Source organism: Populus nigra, chromosome 10, assembly GCF_951802175.1.
Source record: "Populus nigra chromosome 10, ddPopNigr1.1, whole genome shotgun sequence".
Lineage (NCBI taxonomy): Eukaryota > Viridiplantae > Streptophyta > Magnoliopsida > Malpighiales > Salicaceae > Populus > Populus nigra.
The window spans coordinates 8,257,438-8,270,143 of record NC_084861.1 but is presented as its reverse complement, the minus strand read 5'-3'; the positions used below and the strand labels follow the sequence as shown (position 1 = coordinate 8,270,143).

Here is a 12,706-nt window from a genome sequence, read left to right as displayed (position 1 = left end):
CCATCGTACTCTCTCTCACTCTCTCTCTCTCTCTCTCTCTAACTTTGAACAAGTAGCAGATTAGTAATCGATTCTCTCTCATCGCCTTCGGCATCATCATCACCTCCCTCGCTCTTTTATTTATTAATACCAAAAGCCAAGCGTTTTCCCCTTGTGTTAACACCTCTCCCCTCCCCTCCACCAGGATACTCTATGCCTCTCTTTATCTCTTCTCTTCCGTTAATCATACCTCACGCAGATTCAGGTTTTATTTCCTGCCAGACAAAGACAGAGACCCACCCATATAGCTGTTTTTTTTGAATTACCAGTACTACCACATCTTCTCCTTCTCCTCCTCGTTTCTTTGTTCTTGATTTCGATTATCTGATCGGACGGTCACGATCTTGTTTATATTCTCCTGCAAAGTCGTACGGCCAGGGATCTTTCTTTTTGTCAGCCATTATTTTCTTACGTAAGTGCACAACAACAAAAAAATGAAAAGAAAAGAAACCCCGTTTTACCTTTTCAGACCACCTTTCTGTACATCTGTTTTTCCTCTTTCCCCTTTAAACTAAATATTTACACTTTTTTTTTTTTTGGCGATTTCAATCTTCAATTAAATAAAAATACCAAAACCCATTTCCAAAAACATGACCTTTGTTTTTTTATTTTTCACTCTATCAATATACAATAATATTATTCGCTGTTGTCATTTCTTCTCGGTTTCTGAATCTTACATAAATATACGTGCACGTGATTGTTTGTGCATATGTTCTTTAGAAATGGGGCGTTTCTTGTTTCTCTTTTCAAGGCTTTCTTGATTGCATGCAATGATTTACTTTTGAATTATTTGATACCTTAAGTTGTGATATAGTTCTGTATTTAATCATATCATATTTCTTTTGTGAATTTGCTTTTGCAATTTGAAGTGGCAGGTGTGTTTTATTTATTTATTTTTGGTTTTTGTTCTAACCATTGTTGATTTTCTGTAAATTCTACAGTGTCTTGTAACTGTCGAGATTTCTGGGTTACTTATGAAGACATTAAAAACGTTCCTTTAAAAAAAAAAAACATTTCAAAAGGTCTTTTTTTCCCATGAATTTTGGTTCGTTTGTAAAGATGGGGTATATCATTTTAGGGAGTAAAGATGCCTTTTATATGGTAGTTACATGACTACTAGGTAACTAACTGCCTCATATTTCCTGTGGGGTCTTATTCTTTGTACTATTTATTTATTTATTTATTTATTTTAATCCCTGATTTGCATGTATTGTAAGCTTAATAGCGTTGTAATAAAAAGAAAAAGAAAAAGAAAAAGGTTGTTTATTTCTCTCTAGGCCTTAGTTTTGACCGCTTGTAGTAACCTTTTTCCAATCATTAATGGGTTTTAATATTGTTACTCGTGTACATGGTTAATGTGTTCTCTTGAATATGAGATTTAGTTCGGTTAATTCTCTTAAAGTTTAATGCCTTGGATTTTGAATCCTGTAACTCTAAATTCTATTCAATCATGTTTTTAGAAATTTTAATTTTTTTTTTATAATTTTGAATCATTTTAATATACTGATATTAAAAATAAAATTTTAAAAATATAAAAAATTATTTTAATATAAACACAATATCTGCCACATTTTCAAATAATTACATGGTTAAGCCGTAGCAGATTTTTGAGACTGTAAAAGAATTAGATGAACTTCATTTCTGCCTATATTAGTACAGGGGCTTGGAGTTTTTTGACATGCCTTCTACACTGTCAAATTTATCCTTGAACCATCAGGCTTCTTAAAAAAAAGGAAAAGAGATGGATGATTAAAAGAGTTATGGAACTCAGCTTGAAGTTTGGATCTTTTTCAAGGCTAGTTGACCAAAGTTTCTTTATATTTAGTCAAACAACATAAGATGTAGTTTTGGAATTGGATACGCTGCTATTAGATCCCTACTTCTCTGTTTAATCTTCTGGTGAATCGATTACGTGTATAGAATATTGGTTTTTCAGATGAGAGCTTAGAAGAAATGGGTTGCGTTCTTATTTTAGAACGTCAATCAAAGACGATAATTACTTGTAGGGTAATCTGTGGGGCCATACTTTTATGCAGGATGACGTGGTTGGTATTATGCTTAATTACTTTCAGTGGAATATTTCTGAATTCTTGTACCTTATGTTTTGTAATGTTTTATGTTCCTTGTATCAATAATGTGGGTCATGTGTAGTAGTCCCATTGGAATTGAATTCAATCTTGGAAGAGCAAAACCATCATGTTTAATGTGGATTGGGGCCATGAAAATGAAAAACAGATTTGCCGTGCAAAAACTTCTTGTCTGTCTTTAGTTTCCTCATTTCATGAACTCCATTTAGGAATTTGTATTGTTTCCTGTATTGGTCCTAGTTACGGTGTCTAATCTGGACAAAATATATATAATCTTTTCAATTACATTTCCTGCTTCCTTCTTGGAACTAGCTGTTTAGAGGAAATCAATCGTGACGTGTTCCCAACTGTTGATCAGTGTTTGAACTCACAACAGAAGGAAGTCATATTAGCCTCTCCCTGTATTATGAAGTCTCTTACACGCATGTACTGCTGATATGAAGTGGAAGTTGTTGCTCATCTTTTGAATATTTTTTTCTTGTTTCCTTGCCGCTCTAAAATAAATAATTTACTGCCACATGCAATGGACTTGTTTTCAATCTTGCTATTTTTTTTTTCAATTGCTTGCAGTAGTTACTTTTTATGGGTAAAGAGGGACAAATTTGAATCCCATTCATGGAACCATTTTCTGTCTCTTACTTTATCTATGATTTTCAGCGAGCAAGTTGCATCTCCTAAGCTCTGGCGATCATGGAGCTGAATGGTCTAAAGAAAGCGAGGGGAACGGACCATCTTAATCAAACAAATGGTGATCTGGCATTAGCAAGTGTTGGTGCTGTAGATCCCTGGACTGCATGGGCATATAAGCCGCGTACTATTTCGTTGTTACTTATTGGTGCTTGCTTTCTAATGTGAGTGTCCTTTCAGATGGTTACTACAATTTTATTAGTATCTTAACCTCTTTATTCTTTGGTAAATTAAAACATAGTATTGTAGATGGTTTACTGTAGATACTTGACCTCCCAAGTGTTTCTAGTGTGGCTGAATTGTTCTCTCTTTGTAATAATTTTGTTTCTCTCAAAGAGCCTGTGGGATCTGCTATCATCATGGATCTTCTATCCCCCCCTCCCCCTGTCTATATGGAGTAAAGCATTTGCATCTATTAGTAGTCAAAATCACAAATTGTTTTGCAACTGTATTGGTGTATCCAATTGTTAGTCCTGGTTGAATGAGGGATGATGCACTTTGCTGTTACAGTTCCTTTCATAGGTCCGGAAAGCCACTCCAAATCAAGTTTCCCTGTTCACGTGAAATTCTTTGGCCTGTATCAAACAGAGGGCGATGCTCTTCATAATCTTAATCATAGGATTTTCTAAGTTTAACTAAAGAATGTTGTCCTTGGTTTCAGATTCTTGTTGTTCCTAGTTTGATTGTGGAGATTTGCTTTTTATCAAAATTAATTTGGTTTCTTTTATATTTGGGTGTAACGTATCAAATTGCTTTTTTCATATGATGGAGCCTTTCTAGAATCTGATTGATATTATTTTCTCTTGAAAAATGTTAAAGCAATTAAGTGTCAGCATATTATGGAGCATTTAACTTCAACTTTCACATCTTAATTTCGGACTGTCAGAGGATGCTTTCTTTTGGTTAAGCTGTCGTTGATATTGGAAATCTGCTGTTTTCTCTAAGTTTTGTCTCTTTCTCCCCTAACATCAACAAATGAATGAATCGATGCTCTGTGTGTATGCTTCTTATTAGTTTACCCACCGAGGGATGCTTTGTGCCTACCTAAAAGCCGTATGCTTCAGTTATGTGTTCGTCTGTTTTTCATGGGATATAGGAGATTTTCCGATAACTGGTTGCCGTCTATGCAGAAGATGACCGTGCATTTATTAAAAAAAAAAAGCCTAAGTCATGCATTGCTACTGTATTTGAAAAATTACCGTAATTCTTCACACAAGTTTTACTCATTGTCTCCGTATGTCATGACTAGATGGGCAAGTGGAGCCCTTGATCCAGAGATCAGCACATCTGGTGATGTTGTTACATCTGTGAAAAGGTTTGTGCATGCTTGTTAATTCTGTACTTTTGCTTCGATACTATGAAATTCAAGCTTATGTTAAAATGCCTGGTGTGCTATTTCTCACAGGGGTGTATGGGCAATGATTGCAGTTTTTCTTGGTTATTGCTTGCTACAGGCCCCCTCGACGTAAGTTGCAGGATTCAGCTGTCATGAAATTTGGTTTTATGTTGTTACTTGTTACTGAATGTTGAATTGTTAAGCATATCTTGTGGTTCTTTTGTCACTTGATATTTGAGAGTTTGAAGCTCTCTTGTAAGTGTTTGATTTATTTGTTGGGCTTTAGTGAACCAACAATATCTAATTATAGATAGTTACTTTTCAGGTACTTTTAGGTTTTAATATAACTTGGCTGTTGGCATTCTAATTTGAATGGATAAACTTCAAAACAGTGAGCTCTTAACACATGCAGATTTTTGTTTTCTTACAGGATTTTAATAAGGCCACATCCAGCAATTTGGCGCTTGGTTCATGGATTGGCGATTGTTTATCTTGTTGCCCTGACATTTTTGCTTTTTCAGGTTGGTTTTCTTTTTGTGAAATTAACTTCCCTTCTTGTGCATGCTTGTATTTTGGCATGTATTTAACCAGATGTTCTTCATTTCTTATACACCCTTCATGAACTAATTTTTTTACAGACTTATTAGATTATCTGTGCGATTTAAAGTATAATTACTGATTGAAGGTTTAAATTTATTCGTCGCAGAAGCGTGATGATGCTCGGCAATTTATGAAGTTTCTCCACCCTGACCTTGGAGTTGGTAAATGCTTCGTGACTTACCAAAACCATTGAAAGAAAATTTATTAGTTGTTGATGATTCTGTACCGCACTCGCATTACATTTGAAAGTTGTCTAACATCTCATTCTCATGTTTGGTGGGATATTGACATCTTGTTTGACTATCTCAGTTATTGTTTGCACTTTTTTATGCAGAACTACCTGAAAGATCATATGGTGCTGATTGCCGCTTTTATGTGCCTGAAAATCCTACAAGCAGGTTTAAGAATGTTTGGGTATGATCTCCTTTGTTAGAAACCCAAGCTGCCCCCCCCCCCCCCCCCCCCCTCTCTGATCTCTCTCTCTCTCTCTCTCTCTCTCTCTCTGTATTTACATTATCTGGATGTAACCGATTTCTGATTTCTTTAGTTCTTTCTAGGACACTCTTTTTGATGAATTTGTTCTAGCGCATATCTTTGGATGGTGGGGCAAGGCTATTTTAATCCGTAATCAGCCACTTCTGTGGGTATTGTCAATTGGATTTGAGCTGATGGAGGTTAGTAGCTAGCTCATACCAACATTTTCTTTTTAACTATATGTTCAATCTGCTCTGCTCCCCACTAATTCATTACTGGTATTTTCAGTTTACCTTCCGCCACATGCTACCAAACTTCAATGAGTGCTGGTGGGACAGTATCGTTCTCGATATTTTGATATGCAATTGGTTTGGTGAGAATTCTTGATCTGCTGCTCCTTTTCTTCTTATTTGCTTTGTCAAGCTGTACCATTTTAAACTGTCATTTTGTTGAAATGCTAATTGTTTGTGGCTATAAAGTCTGGTGATAGGAGGTTTCAGGTGTTTGAAGAAGTTTTGATGAAGTTTGTTTTGACTGGAGAGGAATTCTAGATTACTGAAGTGACTAAAATTTGGACTTCCACTTAGAAGTCACGCATCCAAATCTTTGGGAGGGGTGATATGGGAATCTAAGGATTTGAGGAGGGTTACCCCTCCATTGTTTAGCCTAAGGTTAGTTGGCCCCTGAATGAACCAAAATAAAAAACATTAATATCTGTCAAACGGAATGGTAGTTTGCTTGGTGGTGATCCAACTTTGTCTTTGCAAAACATTTAACCTTCATTTAAATATCTCACTGATTGAGAATTGACAAAAGGTCAGGTGGGGTTGAAGTTCTTTTCTTGGTATGCATGTCCTTATGCAGCATATGACCATTTAGATGCACGGGTTGGAAACCATCAACCTTGACCTTACCCCTGTCATAACATGTCAAATCCACATTCACTCCATAATTGGAGCACTGTATCAGGCTATTTAATTATTAATTTTTTTCTTCAGGGATTGTTGTTAATCATGGTTTCTTGATAGCACAATCTATTTAGTAAAATTTTAGTATATGATCAGTCAGGTGCACATGGAGCCCGAATAAGCTAGGCCGTTGAGCAGTTCAATGATGCAGTTCTAACTTTGCTAGTTAATATAAATGACTAAAAATTTTGAAGTAGCTTGATATATGCTCTATAAGGTTAGGCATCAACTCACTCATCTCCTGTGAAACATGATTGTATGGCGGTTGCTTCCATTTGTGTAACTGAAGGACCATATAATTGATGTAGAATACATTCAGAATATTGATGGAGCAGTGGTGATATTTTCTGCCTTCCAAATTAAAACTAATATCAAGGTTGACTCTAATTATTTCATTGTAGCTTATTGTGGAATTTTTTGGTTGTTTTGTAGGCATTTGGGCCGGAATGCATACAGTCAGGTATTTTGATGGAAAAACATACGAGTGGGTTGGTATAAGTCGCCAACCTAATATTATGGGCAGGGTATGTTTTGAAATTTCATTATTCTGTTGTCCCTTTTCTGGTTCAGTGTCATATATAAGCACACTTCTACTTGCTAGTAGTAGCACTATGGCAATATCAGGCATGCCATTTGGGTTAAGAACAATTTATCCGTCGTTGAAACTCTTCACAATGTTTATATATGCTGGTGCCAAGGAATTTTTAACAGACAACATTGAAAATGTTACTCATGGTAGGCCAAAGTTGCCATCCTTTTGAGGATGGAAAAGTAGATCAATGAAAGTTATTATGAGAAACATTTGTATCCTTGCACTGGAAGAAAAAACTCTTTTACGTGACTGTATCATCCTTAATCTGTCTGAAGAAGATTTGTTGTCACTTTTTTTTTTATCAGTGAACTATTGACTTAACAATCAAGTTCAATTGTGTCTGTTTTTGACATTTTTATTTCCCTATACAAACCAGAGATTAGTAAATGCTATTTGAATTTCAACCACCCCCGCAATTTGGCCATCCTCATTGTTTCTCACTATCGCTCTTTGCTTCCTTATTTGTTACTGTGATGTCTGCTTGATCTGAGTTCAAATAATTCCATGCTTTGAAGATATTTTTACAGTGTTAATGAAGACTGTTGCATGATTTGTAACCATGCAACCGTGATTGCTTGTATATCAGGTCAAACGAACATTGGGACAATTTACACCAGCACAATGGGACAAAGATGAATGGCATCCCTTGCTTGGTCCATGGCGATTTATCCAAGTTCTTAGTCTCTGTATTGTCTTCCTGATGGTAGAGCTTAACACATTCTTTTTGAAGTTTTGTCTTTGGGTTCCTCCTCGAAACCCGATGATAGTGTACAGGTTGATCTTGTGGTGGCTAATTGCGATACCTACAACACGTGAATACAATTCATATCTCCAAGACCGGTACTCTCTCCCCCCATCCAATGTTGTTCTGCTGGTTCTATGGAGGGTTGTCGATGGCTAAATTACTTTTATGCTTGTCCTTGTTGAATCTATGTCAATTCATCAGAAAACCCGTGAAAAAGGTTGGGGCATTTTGCTGGCTTTCCCTTGCTATTTGCATCGTAGAACTTCTCATTTGCATCAAGTTTGGACATGGTATGTTCTCTATTTATATCTTGTTATCTCTATGTTTCCACTTAGCTAAATTATGCAGTATTGGTGAAACATCCAAAATGATTTTCTTTTAAGCTTGGTCCTGCTGCAATTACTTATTGTTTTTTATTTCGGCCAGGTCTTTATCCTAAACCAATGCCTGTGTGGTTGGCCATCTTCTGGACATCTGTTGGAGTTGGCCTCGTAATATTCCTGATTATGTGGTCATGGAAAAGTTTGGGAAGGAAGAGACGATGATTTCGCTAGCATGTTACACTATTCTTTTATTCCTTCATGTTCTTATCGGTATATCCATCTTGTGAATACCCTATCACTTCATGGAATTGTAAATGCTTATTCTCTTAGGTTAGTGGATCTCAGTTCTCAATAGAGTATTCAATTATTTTATGATAGGTAGTTGGAAAATGCTTATAATGGCAGGCTCATGAGTTTCTAATTGCAGCAAACACCAAATTGGCAAAAATTTTCCTGCTTACCTGAGATTTGAGCAAATTTTTAACACCTAAGTTCTCCATGTACCTCGCAATTTTCAGTATGCAATGCAATGGTTGATGCCAATGGGGGCATTTTATCAGAATGTTTAAAATAAACGATGTATATTGCATCGGATCTACAGCATGCATATAAGCATTGGACTGTGATTCAACTGAAGTATTAGCAGCAGATATTTCGCTGTTTCTGTGGTTAAAGGGATTATTGTGGTTTGTTGTTGTGTAGTTAGTTTGCCAAAAGTGGCCTGGCAATGAGTCAGTTTCTTTACGATTTATGTTCACACCTGTTGACTGGTAATGAAGCCTATGATGCAAATAATTGGAGCTTAATCAGTTGAAGATGGAACAATTTTTGCTGTTCATTTACAACATTTAGGTCTCCTTTCTTCTTCCGAGTTCGTGCCAGTGTATTGTTTGCATCAAATGTGTATCTGTTCTGGAAATAGAAAAGAGCTCTCTCTTGCCCCTCAATCACTTCTCAGTCATTCTCAATGTTGGTTTTTGCAATCAGTAAGCCCTTGACATAAAATGCCAATCTTCTTCGAAAACAAGTACTTGAAGACTCCTCTTTTCTCCATCACGAGGGGAAGGATACACAACTCTCTGTTTGTTTTTTTTTTTGGTGTTTTTAAATCTTTAATAATCACATCACTCTCTTTACTTGATAATAATATCTTGCATTATACAGGCAGAGATGGAACTTTGGATTAGTCTTTCGACACAACCTAAAGGTATTTTCAAGGTATCTTTGATAGTCACAGCCATGTACATAGGTTTTTTCCAATTAAAACAATCCTTGATTTTTGTTGCCTTCTTGCTACCTTCCCAGAGCCTCACTTCATGCAATTGGCACCTTTATTGAGATCTCCATTCAGCTCTTATTTAAAAACAGGATCAGAATGTCAAAAGATTGGGTATTTGGGAGCTCTTTTTTCTTTTTCTTTTTTTGTATGTCCATATGCATTTCACTTGATAATTATTAGGCATGCCTTGTTGTATTGAGGATGTCTCTCTCACCCAGCAATGTTGAACAAGGATCAGCTTGCAAAATCCCTCAGGAAATGCTTCTTATTAAATGGAAAATGGCATACTAGACAGCTCAATATTAGATTGCTTTTTCTTCCATATGGTCTTTTCCTCTAACAATCTCTTCATTTTTAGTCTCTCCTTGGGTTTGAAGGAGATGTGTATATCTTAGAGGGACATTATCCAAGGATCCTAGTAGTCCATTGCCTTCCATGATTTCTGAGGCCAAAGAGAACCTATTGAGAGGACTCATGTCATTATTTTGTTTCAAACCACTATTAAGGATGCCGTCCTCGTCAGGTTCGCAAAGTGATTGAACTATATTTGAACCCCCATATTCCCTTCTGTACTCTAAGATGATACTGGAAAGTTGATGAGACTCCCAAAACAGGTCAGGGATAGTCTGTAGATGAAAGTGTTAGAGGAAGAATAAACATTTCAAGAAGCGTTTTCGATATTACTTGATCAGAGAGATGGTAGTGTTTGATGTTTACCTCCAACATCCATCTTACGTTCTTCATGTTGTTGACAAGCTGGTTCATGTCCAAATCACTCCTCTTGGGAAATTAGAAACCGGGGCAGTTGTTAGTTTATGTATATGGTGCTGCTTTAGTTGTAGCATTTGCGTTCCATGTTTGGTTTTGTGAAGTTCACCTTCAAGTTTGAGTTCACATATTTTGCTTTGCTGTCCAACTAAGAGATTTTCTCTGGGACATCTTCTTGGATAGCTTGTTTCTCTATAAACCAAGGTGAAATCTCAGCCATGACCTCCTCTGGCATCTTTGAGAGGCGCCTTGTCTTTTGGTTCATCATCACCCAAGTGCTGTTTCAAGTTGAAGTCGTCAGTACAGGATGATCAAATTAGAGGATGATACAGAGAAATTATGATTTGAGTTATGAAATCAACCTTGTTGCACGTGCAAAGACGTGACCTGTTGCTTGGCTTCGAATGAGCCAGTCTCGCCGCATTCCATTCTTCCCTGGCGCTCCTACCCATGTGCCGATTTCCATAATCTCTCCCCTGAAAGACTTGTGCATCTATTCATTAGTCATTACTAGTCGCTTGTAGCTTCTGTATTAGAAAGAGATTCATAGTCAACATCCCATATAGTGAAGTTTTAAGTCAGTTTTAGCGGTGAAAAAACTGTAGCTTATTTCAGAAAGGAACAGAAACATAAATAGGAAGTTTCCGTCCTTGGTAACTTGTTTAATTAAAGAACTCTAAACCTTAAATGATTCAAGTAGCTGGAAATGTCTCAAGCAGTTTTCATGACCATATGGGAAGCGGGGAATGGGTCTTCTTTTTTTCAAGAATAAAAAAAAAAAAACCAAACAATCTCTACTTTTCGCGGGTACATGATAAATGCCTACGGGAGAAATCCTCTGCACAGTTTCTCTGTTGTTGTGAGTATACCCTATTAGGCCTGAGCCATGCTATACAAACTGCTGATTTGATGAACAGGAAACCATGAAAACACTTGTTAACCATCGGGAAAAGGGAAATTTAGCATACAGAGACTTTCCATTTATTGTTAATCTACAAGTTTCTCTAAACAAGTGTTCCTAATGTTCACTGTGTGGTCAATGGTGGAAGGAACTACCAGATTGGGTATCGATCCACTTGGACTTGCATTCTTGAGACAACCCGTATGAGATCGTTCTTCATCATTTCATGCGCGGCACCAAATCCATTGCTGAGAAGTCCCGACACCCATACTTGATTCAATGCTGTTTCCTACATACTTGGGAACAATTCTAAGAATACTATTGACATTACATACGAATTCCCTGGCTATAGATTAGCGACGCGCCAAGGCATCGCTGAATTTATGCATGAGATGGATAAATTAACGTGTAACAAGTTGAGTTTATTATTACCTGGAGAAGATTACGGATGCTCTCGAGCGTAGCAGTTTTATCAGAACCAACTTCATAAGATCTAGTAACAACAGTCTGTCTGTACCCAACACCTTCTTCGATGATGAGGCCTTGCCGATGATAATCAACAAGCTGCTTCTTTGTCGGTATGTTTTGACGTATCTGCTCTTTGGAGATATGGTCATTTTGGACAGAAGCAACAAAGGTTTTTTGCCACCCCAGCAGTTTGGCTAAGTATATCAACCTTAAGGGACCTCGTTGGAGATCCAGTAATTTTGATTTTGTTCAGATTTTGCTTATTAGGATCTTGGTTGTTGCTGCCGGTTGAGCACCTGATAGGCAAGGGGATTGCATAGGAGAAAGAAGCCATTTGTTTTTTTCTCTATGTAAACGTGGAAAGTTTGGAATGAAATGGGTATTGAAATGCATTTATAGAATCAATGTAGAGGAGCTGTCAAGGGAAATTTTTCAACCTTTTAGGATGAATTTATGGAGCCTTGTTACAGAACTAGTGAACATATCAAAGAGAACCTTGTCTCTGCTGAAAGAAATTTGATCTGGGGATTTTTAGTAGTGATCGACCCGTGAAGCAGACAAAAGAGGGTAGTTTGGCATTGATTATTTTATAATTTTATGCCCGTGTTGTAAATGTTTTTGCCTGATTTATGTGAAGTTCGGGAGTTATACTGTCCCTAGAAGTTGGGTCTCTTAGTTTGTTAAGTTTCGAGCAGGACAAAGGATACGGTGGGAATAGACAGACAGATTCCATTTCTTCCTTTTCCTCGGTGAATACGTAGAAAACAAATAATTAGAACCTTCGACTATGATGTAGAAGAGAAGTCTCCTTTTCTGCTCAGAATTTCTCGTTATGAAAGACTCTTTTTATCTTAACAATCATCACTGGCTTTGTATTCCACGAGCCTGCAAGCTAGGAAGTAGAAGTGTTAGCACTCGACCTTATATTGGGAGGATAGAAATCAGAGGATATTCTCTATTTAGTTTCTTTTCCTTGTTTTGAGGATAGGAAGTGTGGAGAATATCACTCTATAACCTTTTTTTTCCAGAAAACCAAACAATTTTTTGGGTTTGATTTGATAGTTAAAGAGTAGCTTGGATACTATAGTCTCTTTTCGGTTAAAAAAAAAAAAAAGAAGTCTGAATTTGAGAAAAAATGAAATACTAGAATAAGCTAACGCATCCTTCCGCGTCCAGCAAGGTCTGCAAGAACCCGTCCTGCTCCTCCAGATACACGCATGCGCATGGCACCCAGAGAGTGATTCTTTTTATATGCCTCCATCGGGTATGAAACGAATAGAAGGATGTGAACGAGAGCAAAAGTCATTTACAAATTATTTCCAGACTCTTCTTGCTTTCTTTCCACTTTCCATCATCTAGGAGATCAACGTAGAAGGGCGAGAATAGGGAGAACAAAGAAAGAGAAACAAATCCCAGGACATCCCAACCTAGAATAGGAT

General features: G+C 36.9%; 1 protein-coding gene and 1 pseudogene across 3 annotated transcripts; one reads left to right on the top strand and one right to left on the bottom strand.

Annotated features, from left to right (window-relative positions):
• On the top strand, nucleotides 1-8,223 carry LOC133705856 (CDP-diacylglycerol--serine O-phosphatidyltransferase 1-like). 3 transcript variants are annotated; one of them, XM_062131258.1, is made up of 13 exons: nucleotides 1-451; nucleotides 2,784-2,977; nucleotides 4,063-4,128; nucleotides 4,219-4,278; nucleotides 4,580-4,670; nucleotides 4,856-4,910; nucleotides 5,084-5,163; nucleotides 5,307-5,423; nucleotides 5,512-5,596; nucleotides 6,624-6,715; nucleotides 7,370-7,623; nucleotides 7,730-7,818; nucleotides 7,955-8,223. In XM_062131258.1, the coding sequence occupies exons 2-13, from the start codon at nucleotides 2,817-2,819 to the stop codon at nucleotides 8,071-8,073; spliced, it is 1,269 nt and encodes a 422-aa protein (XP_061987242.1). In that variant the 5' UTR covers nucleotides 1-451; nucleotides 2,784-2,816; the 3' UTR covers nucleotides 8,074-8,223. The 3 variants fall into 3 exon arrangements, with proteins under 3 accessions (XP_061987242.1, XP_061987243.1, XP_061987244.1); XM_062131259.1 differs by lacking the exon at nucleotides 1-451 and adding an exon at nucleotides 1,176-1,834; XM_062131260.1 differs by lacking the exon at nucleotides 1-451 and adding an exon at nucleotides 1,847-2,084.
• A 1,175-nt stretch (nucleotides 8,224-9,398) lies between these two features.
• LOC133705265 (palmitoyl-acyl carrier protein thioesterase, chloroplastic-like) lies at nucleotides 9,399-11,601 on the bottom strand (annotated as a pseudogene).
• Between the last annotated feature and the right edge of the window lie 1,105 nt (nucleotides 11,602-12,706).

Coding starts and splice junctions, on each gene's coding strand:
- LOC133705856 (XM_062131258.1), top strand. CDS start 2,817: ATGGAGCTGAATGGTCTAAAGAAAGCGAGGGGAACGGACCATCTTAAT. Junction 2,978..4,062: donor ATTGGTGCTTGCTTTCTAAT/GTGAGTGTCCTT, acceptor TGTCATGACTAG/ATGGGCAAGTGGAGCCCTTG. Junction 6,716..7,369: donor AACCTAATATTATGGGCAGG/GTATGTTTTGAA, acceptor CTTGTATATCAG/GTCAAACGAACATTGGGACA.